General features: G+C 36.1%; 1 protein-coding gene across 1 annotated transcript in view; it reads left to right on the forward strand.

The window, feature by feature from the left end:
• Positions 1-12,146, forward strand: part of RAP1A (RAP1A, member of RAS oncogene family) — a gene marked incomplete in the record, with an annotated part of 951,057 nt that overhangs the window by 573,149 nt on the left and 365,762 nt on the right. The window contains 1 exon segment of the mRNA XM_044076989.1: positions 2,505-2,573. Within this exon segment, the coding sequence (XP_043932924.1) occupies positions 2,505-2,573 (69 nt within the window).

Here is a 12,146-nt window from a genome sequence, read left to right on the forward strand (position 1 = left end):
TGCATATCCCACATGTATTGCCTATGCTGTGTAGACTGAAGCTGTCAGGGTCTGGCATTGGGCGATAGCCTCCAACTGCTTTCTAATAACTCATATCCTGGGGGAAATCCAACTTCATTGTGGACAAGCTGAGCAGAGCCATTCTGCGGCCGCACAAGTGGTCCCTCAATCAGAAAGCTACGAAAGTGGTCTTCCACAGATGTTGCCAGTCTTGCTGCGACCTTTTTGCATCGCCCATAAATACCAAATGCAGTGACTACTATGCCCTGATCCTTCCTATGGGGGAGTCACCAAGGGATGCACTTTTTTGCAATTGAGCCCCCGGACTTTTTTATGCTTTTCCCCTTGATTCCTCTAATTCCAAAGTTTCTACAGAAAGTGAGTTTGTATCCTAATTGCTCCCTGCTGTCTTCGTCAGATCTGGTTCCCCTTTCTTCAGCCTCATCTTCCAAACAAACCCTGGATTTTGGACTCCGTTACGGACCTTCTGACATACCCGTAGGGAATAGTTCATCCCAATCTACACACCCTAAGGTTGACAGCTTGGCTGCTCCAGTTCCCCTTATTGCCAGGTTTCCATCCCTCTCCTCCCCAGTCAAGCATATTATAATATCTCATAAAGCATCTACTCAAACTTTATAGAAGCAAATGGAAGAAGTTTGTCGTATGGGCAAACTAGACCCTCTTACAGCACCAGTTCACTCTGTTTTACAGTTTGTCAGAGATCTTCAGTGATGGAGCAGTGGCAGCTTCAGTTAAAGTTCAACTAGCTGCAATTTCGAATTTTCATATAGGAGAAAATGACTGTCCTATCATGTGACACAGACTTTGCAGAGCGTTTTTGAAGGGCACTGTTATGTTAAGGTGTTCTTGTAAATATCCAATACCCCCTTGGGATCTCAATTTAATTTTATCCAGTATTATATTTCCTCCCTTTGAGCCCTCAGCCACATGTGACTTGAAATATTTCTCCTGGAAAACTCTGTTCTTGGTGGCTATTATTTCAGTCAGAAGGGTATACGAGTTGGAGGCCTTGTCCACAAAACCACCGTATCTAATCTTTCACAGACAGGGTGGTGGTGCGCACTAATCCATCCTTTCTACCCAAGGTTGTGACAGAAAATTCCATTAACCCAAGTCAATAGACCTTCCAGTTTTCTTTCCCAACTTCCAAAATAAAGGAGAGTATTCCTTGCATATCCTAGATGTTCACAGACAATTACATTTCTGTTTACGCAGAACTTCGGAATTTAGAAAACCTGATCAGCTTTTTCTCTCATATTCTGACGCAAGGAAAGGTCATCCGGTTTCAGAAGTCACATTATCTAGATTACTATCATTGTGCATATCCCACATTTATTTATATGTGTGTATATATGTGTATATATATATATATATGTATATATATATATATATATATATATGTATATGTGTGTGTGTGTGTGTGTGTGTGTGTGTATATATAAATATATATAATATTAAATATGGGAATGCATTATGGGTAAAGAATGAGGCCTATGAGCTTTGCTGAAGACCTCGAGCTGGAGAAATGGCCGAGACGGATCTGACGCATAGGATCCAACCCACCAGTGAGAATAAAGGATAAGATGGACAACACACATGGAATGTTATGGTATGAACATAACTTTTTATTAGTTTGTGTGACTCTCCTCTTTTTTTGTTAATCTGCACGTGCTCCATATGTGTGTGTGCTTGTGGATAATTGCATATAACCTTACATAGTGTGTTTTCAAGACAATAGCTGTCCACAGGTTTATTTTCTTCCCACTGTTTCTCTTTATGACTGCCATTCCTGATTATCTGTAATATTGTCTTTTTCCAGACTTCATGTGGGTACCTTTTTGTCTTACACTGGGTGATCAGGTTTCTAGCTCTGTCTCTATGGTGGAATTATTAAAGCCATGATAAGTTAGCCTTTTATGCCAACAGTTTTATAATGATATTTGACACCACATTTGTTTCTACCTGGCAGTACTGTAAAAAATAAACAAGTCATGAAGTCCTGTAGAAATTCATATGTATGCATGTAACCCGTTCAAGCATCTTTTATTAAAGGAAAGTTCTAAATGCAGCTTGTTTCAGTGAAACATTGGTGCACATTTGCATTTCAAGAGGAGGAGGCTGATTCACTTCTGTTTTCACTCTTGATCTTAAAAAGATGTGTATTGCATACAAAGAAAATGGCAGAATTACAGCAGCTGAAACGTGTTTGCTTTACAGTGCATATATACCCTAAGGTACAGCATTGAAGACATTTACATTATTATGTCAGAAGCATGGAAGAAACCCACTGCGAGCTGCAGGTTTCAGCCAATTTTAATTCAGGAGAGGAATGTGATAATGTTTATTACAAGTTAAAACTTGAATGTTGTGTTTTGGATAGTAATGAGTGCTGTAGCTTCTAATGATTTTATAATATGCCTGTAGCTTTGAAATGCTTGCTCACTAAAAAGTAGCTGAAATGTCCTTTTTTTATCTTCCAGACAGTGCAGTTTGTTCAAGGTATTTTTGTTGAAAAATATGATCCAACAATAGAGGATTCATACAGAAAGGTAAATGTTTATTTTGAAAACTGTATTTGATATGGTTTGCATGAACCACGTGGCTGTGTCTGACAACCTCTTCCAAAAGATATGATGGTTGTCGTATTTTCCCTTTCACACCATCCTTTCTCCCTCCCTATAGTCATTATTGTGAAAACTAACTTTGTATGGGGCTCACACTTTTCCAGTTTTCTTCTCCACCAAGAATAATGTGTCCATTGTGTGAATACTGCAGAAAGACGATGATTAGTATGTTAAGTTTGTGTGTAAAACAATATCTCATTACTTTTTGCAGTTCAGTAGTGTTTTCATAAACTGTGTATGCCAAGTGGGATTAAAAATAGTGGATGATATTTATTCTGTCCTTGTAATGCATATTTAAGAGCAACAGTTCTGTCCACCGTTTAGTCAATACTTTCTGTCCTGCAACTGCAGTAGTACTCTGGTGTTACATACTGTGGTAGTTTTGATTTTTTGTGCTTTTCATAGTGGTTTGTTTTATTGGTTATTGAGATTGGCAATCAGAAGCTGGTGTACTCTCTCATAACAGTGGAAAGCTGTAAATTTCCACTATGTGTGGAGAATGACGTGGCAACACGTAAGCCAGCCACAATGGGTAAAATCATATCCGTGTGAAATTATAATTACCATGTCAAGGTTCATGTCTGAGGTGATGAGAACCTTGTAGGTGCTACAGGAATTTAGCATTGTTGATTCTAGGATCAGAACCTTGTACATGTAACATTACACAGACCACCATCTGACCCCAGTGAATGAAGCAATTCAGCACACCCTTGCAGTGGGAAGTACCCGTAATGACAAAGTACCTAGGATTAAACTTTTGGACCAAGCCAGACTCATAAGCCTATAAATGTGGCAATCCTGAAAACACCCTAGTAATTAGTAATTCCAGTATACAAAAATCATATAGACTCCTTAATGGAGTTTGTAATGTGCTTCAAATAGTTTCATGCCTGTCTGAGACCAAAATTAGGGACATGTTACTTAGATTAAAAAGCACTAAGCCTAAGTATGGCCTAACAAACTTAGGAAAATGCATCTGCTTAACAGGCCTTCCATCACTGGTTATGGCACAGCAAAGGTTTAGCATGTAGTTGGTTGCTAAGGACATGTTGTAGACAGATGGTTTCAATGCCTGCCAGCTTGTAATGAGTTAAACATCTTGTCATGTCTATAAAACAGACACATTGAATATGTTTCATATTCAATGAGGTGTGTTTTCAAACTGAGACTGTCTTTAGTAAAAGTGTATCCCTTGACAAACAGTTCACTTTAACTTGTTATCACTAGAGTTTATACATTCATATGTAATATTCCCTTTTTTGAATTAAAAGTGATATAGCTGTACTCCTGTGAGGTAGCATGTATTGTGCTACATTTATTCTAACATTAACCATAATGCTGTGTTGAGCTACTGACGTAAAATGCAAACCTTTATTTATTGAGAGTGTATTTAGTAAATCTTACTGATTTATAACTTATCAGTTCATAGAATTGTTTTTAATTCTCAAGCAGTCCCTACATCTGTTTTTTTGTTTTTTCCTAGTTGTCTTCCATAGCTGGTGCTTTTAACAAGACTACAGTGAACTTGTGGTCTTCCTTCATTTTGGGGACAGTTCTTTCTACATCTACAGGTTGCTTACTGGCATGGCTTCAGGAGTCTGTCTCTCTACATTTCTTGACTGTGTTTTCACAATCTTTTTTTTCTTGCAGCAGTACTGATTGTGACATTTATGGTTGTTCATCTTCCTGGCACTTTTACTTCAACATATTTGTCTTGCAGAAGTGCTTGCAGTTTTTTTTCTGCAGCAGTCCTTCTTTCCCATGAATTGCATAGATATTTTTGACTTAGTTTAATAAGTATTTAAAAACAATCTCAAGACTTAGAAACACCTCTATCAGTGCAAAACGCTATGTTAATATCTGTCACATTTATACTATGCATTACATATTTTTCTTTAACAATTATTCACTCCAACATTACATAAATTGCTTATTTCCTGCTTTTCCAGTGAACATCCGTCTTCCTCCTGAACATTATTCAGTAAATATTATTCCCACAAATTCCATTTATTTGCATTTAACTTGCTCCTTCCCTTTTCAAAAGATCCCATCTCTAGTTCTTTGAGCTTCCTAGCAATATTTAGTTCTTTAATTAGTTTAGATTTTCATTTTGTAATAATTTTATTGGCAGCCAATAACTTAGCAAGGGCTTACTATGTGTAGGCAATTCTTATGTCCCAGCTCAAAAGAATCATTTCCTTAGCTACAGACATTTGCTAACCTGGACGATTTCTGTCAGACTACTTTGTAGGGAATTTTTAAAATCTGCCAGCTCATTATACCACCAAGAAAACATGTTCTCAGTTAACTCTCCCCCTTTTTCTATCAAACTTCAGCATTTCCATTCTACCCAAGGAAAAGGTATCCAAAGTCTGTTTGGGGTATAATAATACATATGCAAACTCATTCCAAGCAAAAATCATAAACCTAGATTTTGTCACTTATTTGGGAGCTATGCAGACATTCTTCCATTGTTTCTTTGTAAATTGCCTTTCCATTCTCTTCCCAATACTTTCTAACCTCCTCTGATTGATACTTATAGCTACAGTACAGTTTTTTATATGCCGTAATAATTATTCCCTTAACTGAAGCTTTTGTTCTAGACTCCACTTAACCCTGTACCAGAGATGGTCTTTCATGCGGCACTCTCTTATCCCCTTCGTTTTGCCTATACTGTTGTATATCAATGCATTTTAAGGAAGGCATTCTCCAACATGTAGGCCAAACTTCTACTTGGCCCCATTCCACTCTTACTTTTTCCTTTCTAGTTATTTGCACTCATTACCTTGGTTTCTTTGCCATATTTCTTCAGTAAATTCCAGCTTTGCCAGAGAGGAACCCTCCCACCTTAGTCTCCAGGTCCTGCATATACATTAACCCTTTTTATTCTATCAGGGAATGCAGATGTTTGCATTGCCCTACTGATAAAACCCAGCTGACACTATCAAAATGCTTTCCCTGTATTGAGTCACCAACAACAGCTATATTTTCTTACATTGTTTTCCTCTGGGTCATCATTGTATTGTCAAAAGTGTGCTCCCCTTACAAAACCACTTCATCCATATTTATCAGTTTTGGCAACACTTTTGTTATTCTCTTGGCTAGTATGGGCAGAAACACTTTATAATCATGGTTCAAAATTGAAATGGGTCCTTATGAAGCTAGGTATGAAGGAGCTTTATCCTCATTGGGTAGTACAACTACCACAACTTTTTCCTAACATGCTGGCCTCCTTTTAAAATACTGTTAGACAAAACGTTTCAGATTTTTTATCACTTTCCCCTACTTCCACAGGAATATGTTCCTGCAAGCCTGTCTATTCATTGATTATACACCACTGTTTTATCTGGTCTGTTCCTATCTTAGCTATTTAATTGTTGAGTGTCATCTTCCCCTGTCATTGGCATAATTAAGTATTCTGTAAATATTTTCATTTTTGCCTTTTGTTTTTTTTTTTTTCAGTCCTCTACTTTACACAGATTTTCATAAAATGCACGGCACAGCTCTAATAATTTTTATAGGCTGTCTGGTTATTTTTCTTGTCATAGGCTTCCAAAGTTTGGCAATGACCCCCTCTACTTTCTGTTGCGTAAGTTGTGCTAAAAGTTTTTGTGGCCTGGAATAAAAAAAAAAAAGTTGCTTAACAGCAATCTTTCTAAACTCATACATATACTATCCAACTACCCCATTATTTTCCATTTAGCACATACTGTAGTTGCTCCTTTTCTTATATGACATTCCACTTATTCGGCAATATTTTTAACAGCCCTTCTAAATAATTCCTATTACTTCTTTCCCATATCTGTCGCTTTTATTTGTGCCCTATTTTAACCTCTATTTTCATATTATCCCACTCAAAAGCTATCCATTCTGAAGAATGTCTATCTTCTTTAGTAACTCTAGAATAGTTTCCACTACCCATTCCTTAAATGCCGCTCTCTCTCTTTCTAACAAATGAGAAAGCACCACTGTCTTATTTTTACTTTATTACTGTGCATCTTTATCTTAGCTTTTATTGCTGCATGATCTGAAATAGTTGTTGGATGTTTCTCAAAGATTACAATTAAATACATATACTCATGTAAAACAAAATTCTATTCATTGTAGTCCAGTTATTGTACTTTGGGAAGTAATATGTAAATTGTCAGATTTCCTACTACTGAATTAAAATAATCCATACCATATATTTTCATAAATTTCTTCAGAAATCTATCCTCTTTTATATTTTTTTACATTGTTTTCCTCTGGCTCATCATTGTATTGTCAAAAGTGTGCCCCCCTTACAAAACCACCAATGAAAATCAAGTTCCAGTCCCCACCCATAAATATTCCCTGCCAACATCAAATTAGTTTGCCCAATTTTGTAAGCTCCATAACAGCAGTTTTTGGTGGAATACAAGTGCATGTCAGTCTAATTCTCCAGTCTTACTAATTGGCTGTTACTACCACAAATATACCATTATTCTCTTTTTCTCTTTTCTATCAGTATTGGAGCCCTGCTGTCAATCAGTATTACTACTACACTTTTCCTTGTCCCAGATATTCTACTGAGTTTCCATTTTGAATGACTTTCTTCTTTCCTCCAGTATTTTTCTTTGCACTCTATATTTCTTAATGTAATTTAATACTATTTGCTTTTTATTTGTATATGTAAGGTTATTTATAATTCCATAATAATATGGACAAGAGTAGTCATTGTCGTAGAAAGCTGTTTCTCTTACTTGTTATACTTGAATGTTTGTTGCCAGTTTTGTGCATTCATGCACACACTGTTTTGCAGGCTGATCCTTTAAGCAGTTCCAATTGAATCAGACATATTTTTTCAACACTTTTACTTTGTAGTTTTTTTGTCTGTTTTCACCAGTGTTTAGAATATCATCCCTTTTTTTAATGTGGAACAGATGCCCAAAACTATGTACATTTTCAACAAATGAAATTTACCTATACAGATAGGAGCAGTTTCCCCAAATCAGAGGCTGCACCCACAGGCACTACTTAATCCAAAATTAAGATTACTTATGCCAGATCACATTTTTATCCTTCGTTCCTACTTACACTGATTGTGGTGTGTCCTTTAATCTCTGTTCCCCTCCCAGATGTGAAGAACAGCTTGTATGCTTTTAAGTAAACATTAACTTTTATTCCTAAGAGAAAGTACACTGGTTACTTAAATGTAATTGTGCACTGTTCTATTAAATGCATTAAAGTGTTAAGACTGCTGAAGAGGCTGATTTTCACTTCCCAACATTTTAGACTTCTGAACTGCTTACCAGTGTACCTTTAAATGTTACATTTCTGTCAGAGTGCTCAGGAGTGTCGAGATTAATTGCTGCACCTGTAAAAGCAATCAGAAAAAAAGCTAACTTTGCAGATGCATAAAAGAATCTTTGTAATGTTCATTCAGAACACATTGTTCAATTTTCTCCTGGCCAACCGCTTGCACCTGTAGACTTTGTCTTCATCCGAGAACATTTACTAAAAAAAGCTAATAGCTTTTCAGATGCAACGCTTGGGACATATACATATGTTAAAAGAGGGGGTTTTACTAATAGTTTTAAGAGCAAAGAAGTAAGCTTGCCATTTAGCATTAAATATACAAATGATATACATCATATTATGGATGTCGTTAAGAACAATTGGAAGATTCTTTTACTTGATTCAACCCTAGCACAGATAGTAGGTAGAAAAACCTACTTTTAGATTTAACAATAGTTTAAATTTAAAAAGGCTACTCTGTAATGATAAAATGGATGTTCGGCATATAGATATTAGGTCACGATATAAGAAGGGAACTTATTCGTGCACTAAATGCAGCATGTGTAGCTACATATCAAAAATTCAGTCATTTGAAGTACCAGGAATAGGCATGACGTTTACACCTACTTTCTATGCGACGTGATTCCAAAAATATTATTTACTTAGCCACTTGTGTATTATGTGATGCCTACTATGTAGGCATGACATCGAGAAGGCTTAGGGATCGCATATACAATCATATCTACGACATAAGGAAGGAGAACACTAGTAACGCATTGGCTAAGCATTGTCAGCAGTTCCCCAAACATCATTTTAAGTTTAGGGTTATTCAGATTGTGCAGAATAATATGAGAGAAGGTGATGTCGTGGGGTCTCTTGAACTCCATGAGCTGAGATGGATTTTTAGCTTCAGGTCTCATATTGAACCTGGTCTGAATTTAGCGGTCAGCATCCGACCAGCCCTATTAGGAGATAGATGAATTATTTGTTCTTTTTAGGTGTTGAATTATTTGTTCTTTTAGGTGTTTTAGCTTTATTATTTGCATAAATATTACCATTGTATATAGTTATTGTATAAGCATTGTTGACTTGTTTATTCAATATAGTAATAAGTTCTTAGTTAGAATATTTATTTTATTTATTTTATATATTAATATAAAATATATATATATATATTTTTATAAATAATGATTAAAACACATATTTTATGGATATTTAGATATAATGCATTATATAAGTATCGCCATGATATTATTGGTGATTTATTTTTAGTAACACCAGTATTATATTCATAATAGGTATTGGAAGGAAATAAGACAGGTTTATGAATTTATTATTGTTGGATATGAATTTTTGAATGGATTTTTGTTTGAGTTATGCAATCTGAATAAGTGTTTGTTCTATGTTGACGGAAGCTCTTGGCTGCTTTAGAAAAGCGCTATGCTTTGTATGTTAAAGATGTTCTTCATACCTAAGCCTGATGTTACCCTGGTAATATCTCTTTAAATGACTTAATTAGACTATTTAATTTGATGATAGAATTGATTAATTGGATGTATTTTGATATATAAAGGATGAATTTTTAATTAATTGATGTAACCTGATGAAGCGTGCCATGGTGGTGTGTGAAAGCGCTTGTTCTTTATTTTAAAATAAACTGTTTTATACTCATCGTGGTGGTTCCCTACAGTTTTTCTACATTTATCTTTTGACGTTGGAAGGAACCTTTGGATGGTCATCTTTTGTCTGCTGCTATTATTCTTCTTTTTCGTTTGCATTTTTGGCCAGCACACGATGGATTCCATGAATATTGAGCTTGATTATAATCCGGCAAGTACGGGCGGTACTGAGGACTGGAACAACCTTTTTCACCAGCAGGAGAATCCTCTGCTGAGTCTGGACTTTCATCTTAACACTCAACCCATTGTTTCTAACAATGTAGAGAATTTACAAGATTATTACAGCTCTCTAAGACTCCTAGAGAATGATTTGTATAAGCTCCATCGGCTTATATGGCAGAGAAGACACCTGGAGGCTTGTCTTCACTTTAAAGTTGTTCCCCGTGGAATGCGGGTATTGTGTATGCCAAGCTATGGTGATAGCCATCCAGACTTGTTGCGTAGATGGCAACAACTAAATATTGATTTTGGTACTAAGTATATTAATTTATTAATTGAATACTTTACTCCCATTGAATTAGATCTTGTTGCTAAAGTGGAGGATGAACATAAGAATTTACTACAAAAATATAAAGGTGACCTGCACATCTCTAAGCTTAATAATATGCTTAGGCAGGTTGCATTATATAGCAGCAAGCTTGAACAAGTAAAATTAAAGAAATTAAAACGGGACTACCAAGATTTCCAGCTGGGCCAGATTTTTGTCTGGCCGAGGTTCAATAGGAATGGGGCTGAACCGACTGTTAATGACACTACTCCCTCATTGAACCCTAGTACTGAGCATACTGAACATGTCGAGATATCAAATGAGTCTCGTGCCAGAAAGGAATCCTTGGGTGATACTCATATTGATGAAATATTTCCCTCCAATGTTTCATTACCCTGTAATCAGCAGGGACTAAAAGATATTGACGCACTGGGAGCGAGACCAAAATCAAGTAATGTCATAACATCTGGCACAGCTACTGGCATTCTTCCTTTAAACCTCCCGCTTCCATACAAAGCCAGGGCACCTACGCGTTCTGTGAGCCGAGGCCGAGGGAAGAGGAAATTTTCGGGCGAGATACCGGAAGCACGGCGAAAGACCAGGAATTGAATACTTTGTTTTTCAATCTTACTTCTTTTGAATTTACAGCAGATGAACAGGTACTTCTTAATAAAGGTTTATCCTAAATTCCATCTAGGGGAAGTGAACTTTCAGAAACGCTTATAGCGCTTCGTCTTTTTGCTAGGGCACTTTCACTTAAGGTACTGTTTTTTGATTCCTCGCATAAAGACCTCTCACATACAACACATGTATGCAAAAGAAAAAGTTTTTGTACCTCCTTTGCATAACATGGTTGACTGTTTTGTACGCTCTTGTGAGCAAGATTTTTATATGTATTATAAAGAGAAAAAGCACAAAGTAATATATGTTAATTTGAATGCCAATTTGAAATGTTGTCTTGACAATTTTCGTAATAACAACGAAATCACATTTAAACCTGCTGATAAAGGAGGAGGGGTGGTTGCAATGGATACCTCCTTCTATATTGAGCTCATGCATAATATGCTAAATAATGATGCAGCCTATAAGCCCATAGATAAAACAGTAGTTGGCTCTATAGTAAGAGGGGTGCATGACACCCTCTATGATCTTCTTATGTGTCGCTGTATAGATAAGAGTTTATATGATTTTTTAATAATTGATTCCCCTTTGATACCTTTAATTAAGGGCCTTCCAAAAATGCATAAAGGGGTGCAGCCTCCCCCTTTACGCCCAGTAGTTTCAGGAAGGCATTGGGTGACAAAATGCCTCTATTTTTATACATACAAAATTGGGCCCTTTGGTTAAATTAATACCTACAATTCTAAAGGACTCTTTTGGGCTGCTACATGATCTAAAACAGGATTCCCTATGCAATAATATTCAAAGCAACACTTTATTAGTAACACTGGATATTAGGAATCTATTCACAAGTATTCCGAATGACTTTGGCTTGGAAGCCATTAGGGAATATCTGCATGCTAATGGAACATTAGATAATGCTGATCAGATGTTAGTCTGTAGTCTTTTAGATATGGTATTAAACAACAATATTTTTCTTTTTTGCGATCAAACATATGCACAGACATGGGGAGTGGCCATGGGCACTCCCTGTGCAAATGCATATGCAAATGTAGTTATTCATCAATGGGAAAGGAGATTTATTTTTAATAATGAGAGATTTAAAATATAATTTTGTATAGGCGCTTTGTAGACATCCTTTTATTTTGGAATAACGATTTAGATTCACTGTATGAGTTTGTTGCTTATATGGAATCAACCACCTCTTTTTTAAAATTTACTTTTGAACATTCATATAATTATGTTAATTTTTTGGATATCACCCTAACTAAAGATGACAAGAATAACATCACTACAACGCTATACAGGAAGTCATGCTGGAGGAATGCAATCCTTCATTTTGATAGCATGCATCCTCGCTACGTTTTTCGTAATGTGATAAAAGGGCAGATAACTAGAATTTCTAGGCTTTGCAGTAAACAGGAGGATTTATATACTCTGGTGGATTTCCAAAAG

This window comes from Protopterus annectens, chromosome 7.part0, assembly GCF_019279795.1.
Source record: "Protopterus annectens isolate FY-2018-M chromosome 7.part0, PAN1.0, whole genome shotgun sequence".
Classification (NCBI taxonomy): Eukaryota; Metazoa; Chordata; order Ceratodontiformes; family Protopteridae; genus Protopterus; species Protopterus annectens.